General features: G+C 44.7%; 1 protein-coding gene across 1 annotated transcript in view; it reads right to left on the bottom strand.

Annotated features, from left to right (window-relative positions):
• Positions 1-6,110: 6,110 nt before the first annotated feature.
• LOC149325823 (adenosine receptor A2a-like) overlaps positions 6,111-14,067 on the bottom strand; it is a 350,480-nt gene continuing 342,523 nt past the window's right edge. Inside the window, exon 4 of the mRNA XM_089565149.1 lies at positions 6,111-13,083. Within this exon, the coding sequence (XP_089421275.1) occupies positions 13,068-13,083 (16 nt within the window). The 3' untranslated portion in view covers positions 6,111-13,067. The remainder of the gene's footprint in view (positions 13,084-14,067) is intronic.

Here is a 14,067-nt window from a genome sequence, read left to right as displayed (position 1 = left end):
ACAGTGAGCTACACGATCAAATGCTTTTGTGAAGTCGAGGAATGCACAATCAGATTGTAAATTGTTGTTCATGTTGGATTGAAGGTCAGTAGTGAATTCGAATAACTGTGATTCACAGGAGAAGCCTTCCCTAAAGCCATGCTGATTGGGGAAAAAGAAGTTAACAGATTCCAAGTGACCGTAAATATGAGACGCAATAATGTGCTCGAGCATCTTGCAGCAGATACAAGTTAGAGATATCGGTCGATAATTTATCACGTGCATGTTTATTGCCACTTTTGTAAACTGGTACCACTTTTGCTATTTTCCAGTCATTCGGAAGCATGCCTGTTAATTATGACTGCCGAAAGATATGAAGTAAGACGTTACTAGACGCGTATGCGGTGTTCTTTAATATTTTGGAATTAATTTCATCGACGCCACATGAAGAAGACACTTTCAGGTTAGTGATCAATTGGGTTATGCCTTCGAGAGTAATATCAATCGGAGCCATGTATGGGTAGTCAAAATTGGGCACGCAAAAAATGTAGGAACTGTCCGCTCTAGTGAATACAGATGTGAAAAATGAGTTAAATGCTGTTGCGCTTTGATCACTGCGGCAAGTCTTCTGCTCGTTCCCTCGCAACAGGTGACCCCCGCCGGATGTCCGAAACACGAGACCTCTGTCGAGGACACAGCCGTCTTTTGATTAACAGCAACAGCTTGCCCTTGTGAGCACCGCTCCGTCGTCCGGCGACCCGAGGGTAGACTCGGCCACTGGACGCCGCCGCCGCTGCTTCCGCCGGTGCCGAGCCTTCGCCGCATCTTGCTTCACGATGACTCACGTCTCGAAGTAATTCTTCCCAGGCCCGCGTACCCCGATCTTAACACTGCTCTGCACAGCTTTAGCAAGGGATTCGCTACCACTACCGAACTGCTAATAGTCATTCATGATTTCAGTGCAGCTTTGGACAAGTAAGGCCAAATTGATGTTTTATTTCTACATTTATCCAAAGCATTTGACAAGGGGCCGGATACCAAGCTTCTTTTGAAACAAACTCATTGGTGTACCGCGTCCGCGCATTGCTTGGATTGCACTTTATCTACAAAACAGAACGCAGTTTGTGGAGATTGGCGGTAGTTCTTCCCCACTCCCTCTAACCTCTGGGGTCCCTCGGGGAAGTGAGCTTGGTCCCCTACTTTTTTTAATTTTTGCAAATGATTTAGTTTCCGGGATTGATCCAGCTGTGAAGATTTCTCTGTTTGCCGATGACTGCGTGGTATATACTCCGGTATCTTCCGTTAATGACCAGAAACATTTAGATAATGCTCTGCTTAGTGTCGTTTCCTGGAGTGGAAAATGAGGCATGGAAAAATAATGCTCGAAAGACTGTGTTGTTGCGGATTAGAAGGAAGAAAATTCATTTTCCTTCAACTATTTGATTAATGGCGCTTAAATTAAGGAAGTGTCAAGGTATAAGTATCTTGGTATTCTACTAAACTCGCAACTAAAATGAAATGACCACATAGACCACATTAAATCCTCAGATTTGCGTAAACTTGGTTTTCTTCGCCATAAACATAGGGGCGCACCTACCAACTGCAAGCTATTAGCCTGCAATAGGCTTATAAGACCAAAACTCGAATATGCCGCTATCGTTTGGGACATCTAGGCATCTCTCCAGCCCACTATGTGCAGTGTTCAGAGACGTGTAGAACTCGTCGTCATCATAATCACGCTTTGGCCCCATACTTCGCGCAGCGTTTAAATTTTCTTTTTTTTTTCCGAGAACGACTGAAGAATGGAACGCCCTGCCTCTACGAGTGACATCGGCGTTTGATTTTGACAAGGCACTTTGTGAGCTATACGAGGTCTGTTAAAAAAGTATCCGACCTTTGGCCGAAGAAAAAAAACTGGCATAACTGGAGCGTTAGAAACCTAATCACCTTCAAAGTAGTCTCCTTGGAACTCCATATACATCTCCCAGCGGTGCTGCCATTGTTGGAAGTATTCCGAAAAGGCCCTTTTCGGAATGGAATTTAGCTCTGCTGTCGTTGCAGCCATAATGTCCTTTCTTTTCTGAAATCGCGCTCCTTTGAATGGCCTCTTGATTTTAGGAAACAGCCACAAGTCGTAGGGGGACATATCAGGAGAGTAAGGAGCCTGTTGAACTACAGGAGTCTGGTTTTTTCGCCAGAAAAGTCTGAATCAAATGCGAGGAATGTGCAGGAGCAATGCCGCGAGGGATGCGCCAATTTCTTGTTGACCTCAATTCCGGTCTCTTGCGCCGCACAGCACTACGTAGGCAATGGAGGACATCCCTGTAGTACTCTTTAGTCATTCTTTGATCCGGTGGGGTGTGTACTCGTGGTGTGCCACACAGAGGGAGTCAAAAAAGCAGTCAGCATCACTTTGACATTGCTGCGCACTTGGCGGGCCTTCTTTGGTCTTGGTGACGTAGAATGCGTCCTCTGTGACGACTTGGATTTGGTTTCCGGGTCGTACCCGTACACCCCAGACCCGTTACTAGTGATTACGGCGTCGGTGAAGTCAGGGTAACTGTTTGTGGAATCCAGCATCTCCTGCGAGACTTCAACATGAAGCTGCTTTTTCTCCACCGTCAGCAGCTTCGGCATGAATTTCGCCGCAACTCTCTCCATGGCCAAATCTTCGGTGATAATGGAATGTGCAGAAAAATTGCTGATGTCCACCTCTTCCGCAATTTCTCGGATAGTCACACAACAGTCCCGCATCACCACAGCGTTCACTTCGGCATTGACCTGGTAATTTTGGCATGTTGATGGCCGATTGGATCATGGCTCGTTCTACACCGATGTGCGGCCATCTTTAAATCAATTGTACCACTGCTTAATCTGTGTGCTGCTCATAGCATCGCCACCGAAAGCCGTCTGAATATTTCGAATGGTTTCCACTTGGTTGTCGCCCAGTTTATGGCAAAATTTGATGCAGTAGCGCTGCTCCTTTCACTCCACAATTTTCCTTGCAATAAAAAACCGACGAGAGCACTGCGCACTGCCTCACTCAAACGCTGCTTCCCAGCGACTGACGCTATCGGCAGGCGGGAAAAATTTCGTGCATGCGCACGAGGGTTCAAGGTCGGCTGCTGTAAGCGCGCTTGTTTCATATCCAACAGGTGTTCGCAAAAAAAAAATAAAGTCGGATACTTTTCTAACAGACCTCGTATTAGATTATTTGTGTACTAAATTAGACAGTTTATTGTTCTCTGTGTTTTACGATGCAGCTGTATTGAGTGAATGTATTTTTCTGCCCTCCCTGCCTGGACCCAAGTGAGGGTCTGCAGTATTGTGCAAATAAATAATAAAAATAACAGAAAAAGTTCCCAGCCTTCCCTATGTACACCGCCTATCACATGGTCTTAAGAATGTGGCCCATAGGTATGAAGGTCTTGTTTTTTCGGCACCAAATAAGCTCTATAAAATTTCTTAAATTGTAAAAAATAAGGCTCGCAACCGTAAACAATCTGTAGCGTCTTCTGACTTAAGCATGAAAAGAAATTTTTGCCGTGATCTGAGGGCGTAGTATATGAAATACCTGTCTCCTGTGGTCGAATTCGCATAGGTCAAATGGGACGTAGTATTAACACACGACTCAGAGAACATATAAACTAATTAGATTCTACCTGCTCCACGAATTTAGTTGATCATTGCCGAGAGTGTCAATCCTGTTTTCGCTCCTTATACTTTAGTGACATATTATGTAAACACTGGAGCAAAATTGTGGTTTGAGCTAGTTGGTACATCTTCAAAATGAATATGTAAACACTCCGACCAATTGACCAGGGAAATCGTCGAAGCCCACCAATTCAGAAAAAACCAAGATTGTGCGTCAGTAAACCATCCCTGCTCCTGCATGACAGTGAGGTTGCGTATCTTGAACCAACGTAACTGTTTTAAATATTCCTTTTTCCCCAGAATAATAACAGAATGGAATTCCCTGCCTCAGGCCTTTCTGCAAATAGACAATCTCCCCAAATTTGAAAATTGCTTGTACCATCATTTACCTGAATAGACATCCCTGTAATTTTGTTTTTCTTTTCATACGTTTTGTTTCCCAACTGCTATTTTATGGTTGTAAGCCAAAATATTTACCCACTAGATTTGTACTTCAGGCCTGTATCTGCAGTGCAGGACGGCTGTGTTGCGACGATGGTCGTTTTCAATTTTACTCTTTGAATTGTGTACTGTTTATACTTGTGGCTGTGTGACTTTAGTTACATATGCATCTGTTTCCACCCTGTAACGGCCTGACGGCTGACAGTATCAATAAATAAATGAAATAAATAAACATAATAGTACATGCCTTGTGGTTCTGTTGTTCGGATGTTGCCTGTTCCCTTATATTTTTGGCTCTTTCCTGTGATTAAACTTTAGTTTGGGGTCAGAGCTTGTCCTTTGTTTTTCTACCCTTCGTCCCCGTTTTTTGCGCTGTTATTTTTGAAAATTATTTCTAGTGTGTGTCAATATCCTCCATCCTGTAATATACCTGGATCCATTTCATTGCAACTGTTTTTCTTCTGCTCGCGCTCATGCTCGGTCTGGCGCAATTTGCCTTGATCCTCCAGAGGCCCACCTCGGAGCACTTTCGAACCTGTCTTAGGGCACACTTTTGCCCTTACAGTGATATAATCAGAACATGGTAAAGGGCCTAGCCTCACTTCCTGATACCAGTGAGATTAGAACGAAAACTAATTCATACCTGTGAGTCCAAAGAGTGCCCTTTTTTTGTCAGAACATAGACACGCAGGAAACGACACAAAGAGGCTGTGGTTCACATACACGTCAACATCTTTATTAAATCTTTCAAAAATAGAGGCAACATCAACGTGCAGTGCAACTTGTTTCGTTACCCTGAGGATACCTATGTGACCTTTTTAGGTTTGACAAAGATAGTACATTCATTCACTGATGGCATGAACAATCTGAATGCGGTCTCAACCATGTGGTAGAATATTTCTGTGTTCTGATAATGAGACATTTATAAATGATGCCACCATTAAAACAGTCTTGTTCTCTCCTTTGTAGAATACAAAATATCAGTGCGAAAAAGAGAACATATTTGATGTTGTCCACCTTCGCACGCCAGCCTGAAAACGAAACATTGCCTTCATCTTAATGACTTCACGCGAAAAATGTGCGGTGCACTAAACTCTTGCCGTGTTTCACTTCGCCCGCAACGTGCTTCAAATTTCTCACATTCCGAAGTGCACATTGAAAGCTCCCAGTCTGGTTTAGGACATTTCCTTCCACTACATTTCGCCCCGGTCTAAATCGCGGTGGCTCAATTGCTGTGCACCCGCGCACACAACTCAGAGTCCGCACTGCGGGCTGATTGATTACTGACTGCTGGACACGAACTTTTAAGGACAACCACCAGGAAAATAAGCACATGTATTGCTGTCGTTTGCAGCTGATTCTACCAATGAGGTAGTGCTCCAGAATAGAGAACCGCCAAAATGAAATATAAAAGAACGTTTTCTAATGAGACACCCTTAAAGAGCACAAACATGCAACACTGTGACGCGTTCAAGTAGATTACGAAGTACGGGCAAAAAAACTTGTCTCTTGCAGTTATGTGTCAGTTACAATTAAACACGCTGCGAAGAATTCAAGCGATCCTGCCGCTGAGTAAATATAATCATTGAATAAAGCCCAGATAAACAATTCTTTCCATGCTGATAGGCAAACGAAGTAAAAAGTCTTCGTCCTTAATATCCATTAAAACATTTAATTCTGTGCTTTTTATTTGCCCGCAGTCAGTAACCTCCTCACCCTAAACAGTGCACCAGTCTTTGCACAGAGGAGGCACAGCCCATCTCACTCAACTGTTCGCATACGCTCCGACATAACCTACTCTTCCGCAGAACCTAATCACTACCTCGAAGGAATCTGGCCTCCTCCTGGCACCAAATTCAGACTAACACTTTTTATCATCTTCAGCTTAGGCACATATTTTACCCTACACGCTGTACCACAAATTACGCTTTTTGTGGGGCACATCCAACCCTCTATCTTCCATATAAAAACGCCCCAATTTTCCCTCCGTTGCTTCCATACCCCCCCCCCCCCCCCCCCTCCTCGTCCCAGTGGGAAGTCGTGCTGTCTAGCACAGCTCTTGACCTCCACCGTCTTGACCTCATCTCCCGGACAACCCCCACAGCTACGGAAAGTGGGGCCCTGGACTAAGGGCTCCAATCTCCGGAAGCCTCCCTGCAACCTTCGCTCATAACGAAAGGTATTCTCGCTTTCTCGCGCGCTTATCTTGTTTAGGTTTTCTTTGTGCATTCCTATCTTCTATGCGCAGCTTTGACGTGACTCGCTACATGCATTCATATTATGACCTCAACATTCCAAGAAAATAGATTGAGCTCTGTGCCTGCCTAGCTCAGAAACCAATGCTTGAAAGAGCTGTATGCGGTAAATAATCAAACAAGTGTTAACATTTACAGTGCGCCCTGTGATGTTTTCTACGCCTGTCTCTCTTAATCGCTGTGTGCGTTCCTTTTACTTGGACTCTAATTTTTCACCTTCTACCAGTTTGTTCTATTTACCGCACGTAAGATTAAATTTAGGTACTCTTAGAAAAGCGCTACGCACTGACGCGCAAAGATTAAGCCGCACGGTCAAAATTGACGTGCATATCCAATAAAAGTATGATGTTGCTTTAAATACCTCATCGCAAAGAGAAGAATCCTCTTGATATTTTATCTCAGAAAACGTCGCGTTACATGAACTTCTTTCTTATGTCTTCAGTTAACTTAACTCGCTAGGTGTGATAAATACGACGTTCATTATTATGCCCTTTCTTTCTAAAGCCTGCCCTCATGAACATAAGTACCTTAATTAACCCTGTGTCCCTAAGAGGTGCTTTGATCCAACGCTAAGATGTGTAGCATTTCTTCTTCACTATTTACATATATGGATAAAAAATTATACTCCTCTGATATTTGTAATATACATACATAGACATATTATCCATATAGATAGAGCTCTGCAAAGGTTATATTTATGCAGATTTCTGTCCACACAAGAAGTATATTTGGCCTGTGAACAGTCTGCAAAGTGCTATGCATTTATATGTCAGTACAGCAATTGATAAGTACAGCGTGGCACTCAAGTGAGCCCTGTTGCGCGTCCTTCTTAATGTGCAATGAAGCATGTCCTAAATACTTTTTGTACTGCTCTGACTTAAAGCCTCTGAAACTTTTATATGAACTCGATATGAACTCCAGAAGAGAATGACTTCAGCACTTTTAGAATTGTGCATTGCCGAAAGAAATTTTGCAGGAGCTCTGCGGCAAATAAAACTGGATTAAGCTGAAGTGGGCGCTCGAGATAAAAAGGATGCTAACGCTATGCATTATGAACGCTTCAATGTAGGAACTATAGCTTAAAGTGCGAGTAGTTAGAGCAAAAAATTTCGGAACATTAGCGTTCCTCACCTCGTTTTAAATTTCAAATGAAGTTAATGCGCCTGCGCCTTTTGGATGCTATCACATAAAAAGTCTCTAAGCAGAACGCCCTGGCCACATTTTGCCGAAACTTCCGTTAGTGCCCGTTTACGTCTTTCAACTTCGATATCGCTGTTCGCTCGTTCCTGACAGTATTTGGTCCAACGTGCACGCGAAGAGTGAACGACCTCGCTGATCTAGAACCAGGAGTGAACCATAATGATGGTTTCACCAAATACTGCTCACTTAGCATTATCAAGCCAGTCGAGCGCACATAACTATTTTTGCCTTGAAGCTATTGTAAGAATGTCAAAACATGTTAAACTTCGGCAGCTCTAGCGATGCTACGTCGAAGGATACAGTGACGATAACCATGAGGGAGTGTTTTAAGGAAGCGAGATCATCTAAAGCGTTGGAGCAAGATTCGCAACAGAACGTGCCTCCCTTACAAAAAAGTTTTAGACAGTCTATACAGTGTCTATAGACTTCTGTCATTAAAGTCTATAGACTGGCTATAGACAAAACTCTATAAGCAATACAAATGCCATAGAAAGTCTGTAGACAATTTATAGATTTATGGCCATACACTTTTAGTAGACTCTTGTCTATAGACGGTCATAGTCTATAGACTATGAACAGACAAAGAGCAACATTTGTAGGAAGTCAATAGAGTCAGTAAGAAGTCTATAGACTGTCTATAGACCATTTTTATATATAGGAAAACGGCGATGCTTCTTACAAACTTATTTTAGGAAGGTATCGAAAAGCGAAACGCAGAGTTTGTCAGCCCTGGATATCAATACCTCGTTCCTCTCCATGTGAGGAACTTTCCAGGGGTTCTTTTTAAAACGAGTATTTGACCGAATGCGGTAGACTGATATACTCTGCGATGTCGCGCCGTTCTCAGCGCCGCGTGGCATTTTGTGCTTGCCTTTCCACTTTTCAGGCTCCGCAGCTACACCGATGGCGGAGTGCCCGCACGGCCTTATCTGCCTCGCCTCAGGCGCACTGCGTGTGCAACGCTGCGACCTTTACTGCGAATGCGCAATAGCTCAGTGTGCGAAACGACGGCTTCAACAAGCAGGAGAGAGATGTGGTGTTTATGGCGCGGTTAATGCAGAAAATATTATGCACAAATTTTGTAACGGGAATTGCATAACTCAGCCTGAGGAGTAATCACCTGCTGTAGTCAACAAATCTAATTTGCACCAAAAGAAAAATGATCTTAGCACGGATGAGTACCCGAAAGGCAAATTTAACGGCAGAATTTCTGACTTGAAGGGAATAATAAGGAGCGTCCAAAGAATAAGATGGAGAGGAGCATAGCAACAAAACTGGTTTTATTATCCCATTTTGTTATGTCGCTCTTGTTATTTTTTTATGTAACTGCCATGATTAACTTTCCCTGTCTAATTCTCGTCTTTCATTTGCATTGCTGTGCATTGCACTTGTGCATCCCTGCAGTTTATTTCTAGGTGTTTTTTTCGCGTTTAACTTAATTTCTTGGTCTTTGTGCGCCCCTGTAGAATGTGTAAAATGTAAGCTGTGGGGGCGCTCGGTGCCCCTTGCAACTTGTCCTTTCTTTTTTTTGTTTTCTTTTCATTCCTTATGCCCTTGCTTAGCACTGTAGATTATGTAATTTCTGTACGGCAGACACACCTAAAAGTGTTCCTTTTGAATGCTCTACTAAACTTGAAAAAAACTGCTCCCTCAGAGGAAATGTCTTGAAATACACTGTTCCGGTTTTGAACCTTTGATGATTGACTTATCTATTTGTTACTCAGCTGCCGATAAATATATATTAACCTGTACGATACGTGAGTGTTGTCTCTGCAGGGGTATTGTATTGCAAGGCAGAAAGACGAATGTTGCCATGGAAAGATAAAAACGACTAATAACATTAACTGATTGACTATATCATGTTTTAATCCGTTAACATCAAAGAGAATTTCTGCTTTAAAGGTTTAAAACAGACAATATGGTTACATAGATTAAATTGGGACATGCATTTGAGGAACGAGACCGACGAAATAAAACAAAAGATATTCCAGTCTGCAAGTCACAGCCGAGATTGAGGCTGTGCCGAAGCAGCCTAGGCCAAGGCTGGGCTGCAGCAAAGGTGAGGACTAGCGATGTCTTCACTTTTCATTCCGAAATAGAATTCGGCCGCTGCATAATTTAAGCGGATATATGCCTCCAAACATTGCGCTTGGTACAGGCTGTTGCTTAAGCTGCATCTAAATAGACGAAAACATGAAACCCGTTACTTGCGACGTTTTACTCGTACGTCCAGACTGTAGTCACGACTCTGAAGGACACCTGAAGAACAACTGAAAGAAAAATAAACAAAACCGCGCCTTTAGAGAGAATGGGCACGCGGCTAAGCTCTTTGCTGTCACGTGAATATTGACGAAAAAAAGACACCGTTCAAATTTCCGAAGAAAGAGAAGTCGATGTAAACAAACTTGCCAAATTAAAAACGCAATGCAATGTACTGTGTTCGAGACAACATATTGAAATGCAGGGCTTTCTCTATGCAGGTGTTCATGTACTTCTACGATTGGTCTACCTTTAAAGAAGATGTTAAAACTGCCACAGAGAACTGCGCAAATAAAGAGCGACCGAAAACATATACTACAAAGCAAGGATACGATGCAACATCAGTCACATGATGTAATTACAAGAACACGAGCATGTTACACAGCCATGCAGAGCTATGCCCGGAAAGGATACGCTCTGTAACAAAGCACGGGCACAGAGGGGGATGATTAGGCGCGTCAGACCACGCGTGTTCCACAGGGCCGCTTCGAAAGCGCAGATTCTGTGGTTATAATGATGCTACCGGTAGACAACAGGTCTAGATATATGTTTTGTTTCATGCAGTGACCTGCGGAAAAAAGCATGCATCTCACACATAAAACAAGATACAGGCAATAGCAGTTCAGATGAGCGGAAACATACCCCGTTTCAGAACCAGGTGCAGGACATGTCGTAAGCACCGTTCTCTGCTCAATCTGCGAATCTGCCCTCCAGCACACGACACATCCGTGAGGTAACGATGCAGGGAGCACCGGTCAAACAGCGCCGTGGAGGAAGGAAACACAAAGAGGTAGATCTGTGTAACGGCGTTGTAGTCCAGCCCCCAGGAATCAGCCGAAAAAGTCCGTCAAGCTAATGAACATGTCATTTGACAGCATATCAGAGTTCGCAGTACTAGTCTAAGAAGATGATTATGCACACGGTACTGAAATAACATTCGTGTCTGTCAAGCACACCATAGGAATTCTAAATGGGCGAGCGTAGGGCTTGTTGTGACGGTGGAGAGCAGCAAAGCGGGGAACGCTCACTTGCCGAAAGTGCCCGTGCTTCATCCCAGCGTTTGCCTCCTTCGTACGCGGCTTTCTCCTCAAGTGTGAATTCCTTAGCGTACACTCGTGTCCGTAATGTACGTGTCGCTAGAGGGCTCAAGACTGGGAATAAACTTGACAGTTGACAGTAGATACACCAGTGGCCGTTTGCCGATCAGTTGCACGAGGTGACAACATCGATGGGATGTCACAGATGACAAAAATTGGTCCAAAAAGTTCCACATGCAGCACAAAAAGCACAAGGTGGGGCATTATCGTGCACAGAATAAAGTTGCCGGACCCAGATATATACCGTGTGCTACTAGCAATGAGAATAACAAGCATGTCGGAGATTCTTTGGCAATATGATACTTCTTCGGGCGATGGCACCATAGTGTGCTCTTAGAGTATGTACAATAGCAGTAGTGCCAGCGCTTAGAGCAGCCTGCGCGATTAGCGGGAGAAATTCTGACACAGTAAGAAATTTTCTGCGAGCCAAATTAACTTTACGTCAGCATAAAGGCAAAACGGATGCCATATCACAGATGCTGCGCCTTCCTCGCTGCCCACTTCCTTCCATCTCAAGAATCAAGTACTCGAGATTGTTGCAGTGCTTAACAGTTTCCTGATTTGTACGTAACAGCCTGCGACAAGCATCGGGCTAAACATAATGTGAAAAAATAATAATTACGCGTATACCACAATGCAAGTAACAGGCGACGGGGATGTTTAAGAAACAGGCGCAAGAACATATACACGCATATAAAAGGTTTTAAGTCAGGCCTGAGGCGCCCACCAGCTGTGAGCTGTCTACCAAGAGCCTCGACATGCAGGTTTCTGCTTGTCATCAGTGAAGTGCAACCGAAAATGTTCAAACCATGAGGCTTCGCCTCCTGTGAAGGGACAGCCTGTCCTGACTGTGTTGTTCCTTCAAAGCTGTCATAAGCGGCCTCTGCCCAGTCGGCGCGTTCTGGGAAACAGCTGTGCTGCTTTAACGAGGAACATAGTCATTTGTACGCTCTTCTCTTTGTGCTCTTGCTGCTGCCTTGCGCCACAGCCGCGCGAAAGAAGCCCTTTGAGAGCAGCGCTGCGACGGTGCTTAGCATGGCATTCAGCCCATTTCTCTTCCATTTCCAAGGCGCTAACTGGGTGAAGTCAGCACCTTGAAACACAAGACAGGTTACACAAAGAAGCATGGCATTCTTGGCTGCTGTCCACAACTGAACCCCACTAAGGCCAAAACTCAATTCTGAGAGAGAGAGAGAGAGAGAGAGAGAGAAAACGATTCTGCACTGCTCCCAGGGTATAAGAAAAATAGAAGTCTCCTACTTCTGCAGCCAGAATGCGAACACTGCGTTTCTTCTGCTTGTGCCCAACGCACTCATCTTTTCAGGCGCGTACTGATATTATGAGAGATGGGCATGATTTGAGGTTACCAGTCAACCTCGGTGGAGCAGACTTTCTTTCCAGTGCCTCGTACGCCTCCCTTCACCAGCGCGCGGACGCCTATACCACCGGATACCTCCATGTAATAGCGCCATGTTTAAAATACTAGACTCCGGTGGATTATAAACAAGAGCATAAAGAAATATTTTGAGAGCTCTTCATTCGTTGACGATTGCGCCAGGTCGCGGCGGCCAACTGATCTGGCATCAATGTAGAATGTGCCGTGGTTTACGTGAGATGACATTACGGAACGTGGTTAACACGTGCAGCAGTCGTTCACGTGGAAATCGTCACCGCTATTCCCCTCGGCAGGACAACAACTTCTACAGCCAGTCGACCGAGGTTCATTCCTCAGGGATCCCACCAATATCCACGCAAAGTCTGTTCACCGACGTGCAGACATACATGGGTTAGCGCCAAGTTTATGATGTGGAATCCTACCCGCCTGAAAAAGTGCAACCAGTCTTCCAGACACTGAGGCTACGCAGACTTCTCCAGAGATTCGCTACTTAAAAAATAATTGTGAACTTATTTCCCAGCCGACCTACTTCCTATATTTACGCTTTCGCAGAGACGGCCACTTCGTGGTCGGACAAGTTGCTTCGGTTGCAGTCCTCGCTAACCGCCGGTGTCGCCGGCCGGCCATGCAGAGTTTGTACACATTCCTTGACTCCCGGCGCACACGCTGCAATTGCACATCAGTCTCGACGACACCTTGCAAATCCTGGCGGAGGCCTGGAAGCAGACGAAATAGCAGGCGCCCGCAGTCTTGAGGAAGGCCAGCCCTCAGCACTGATGGCCCCGGTCAAACTGTGAAGACTCTGCGAAACACAAAAAGAAAAAAGAATGCGCTTTTAAGCGAGCGCAGGCGAACGCCACACAGTGACTACTGCGGCACGCACACAAGAAATAAGGATGGCAGTTTCCTGTGTTGGTTGCGTCTCTTGTTTCCCTGGCTTTTGCGTGCTCGTACGCAGTGTAAAGAAACAAAAGGAAGTAAGCTTAGCCCAGAGCACATTTTCTTGTGCGCAGTAAAATCTGTCGAATATGCAAAATGTGCAGCTTCTTACAAAATGCATACAAGAACCAGGCGTCTTAAATGAACTGTCAAGCCATTTACTGTCATTTCAATAGCTTCGTGCTACCCCAACTAAAGACGTTCTGCCAAAGCATCCACGCATTCACCCATGTCCCACCAGCGATTGGAATTTCTGCAGGATGGTGACGTCACTGTCCGCCACCCAATCACGATTTCTCTGGAGAACACCGGACGGCGCCAGGTTTTTCTTCCTAATCCATCGCTTAAAATGCCGAAGGTTGGCTCCCTGATTTGCGGGTGTATCATTCATGGCCCTGGCTCCGTCTCACGCACAAATGGCGGTTATTCGGGTAACAAGCTTCAGATAGGGCTGTGCGAACATACCGAAATTTCCAAACAATTTTTCTTTGGATTTTCCTACCCGCCATGACCGCTTACTGGCTACGGCGTTGGGCTGCCGAGCCGAAGGTGAATGGCTCAAATCACTCAAGTGGCGGCGGTTGTTTCGATGCAGGCGGCATGCAAAAACGTCCTTGCACTGTGTGCAATGTCAGCGCACTTGACGAAAATCAATGTCGAGCCTTGAATTACTATTTCCATTGTTGTCCGCGCGCAGCTATATACTCATAAACACCATCCATACTGCACCTGATTAAGCAGTGTCTTGTGCAGTTCATATATTGGAAATGACAATTATCTGAAACAAACGTATTGTGTCAAAGCCGTTTTCCAGAAGGAAATCTAAACCTTCTACTGAAAAATTGGA

The sequence above is a fragment of the Amblyomma mixtum genome, chromosome 10, assembly GCF_055824585.1.
Source record: "Amblyomma mixtum isolate Tamu chromosome 10, ASM5582458v1, whole genome shotgun sequence".
Lineage (NCBI taxonomy): Eukaryota > Metazoa > Arthropoda > Arachnida > Ixodida > Ixodidae > Amblyomma > Amblyomma mixtum.
This window is presented reverse-complemented; position numbering and strand designations above follow the sequence as displayed.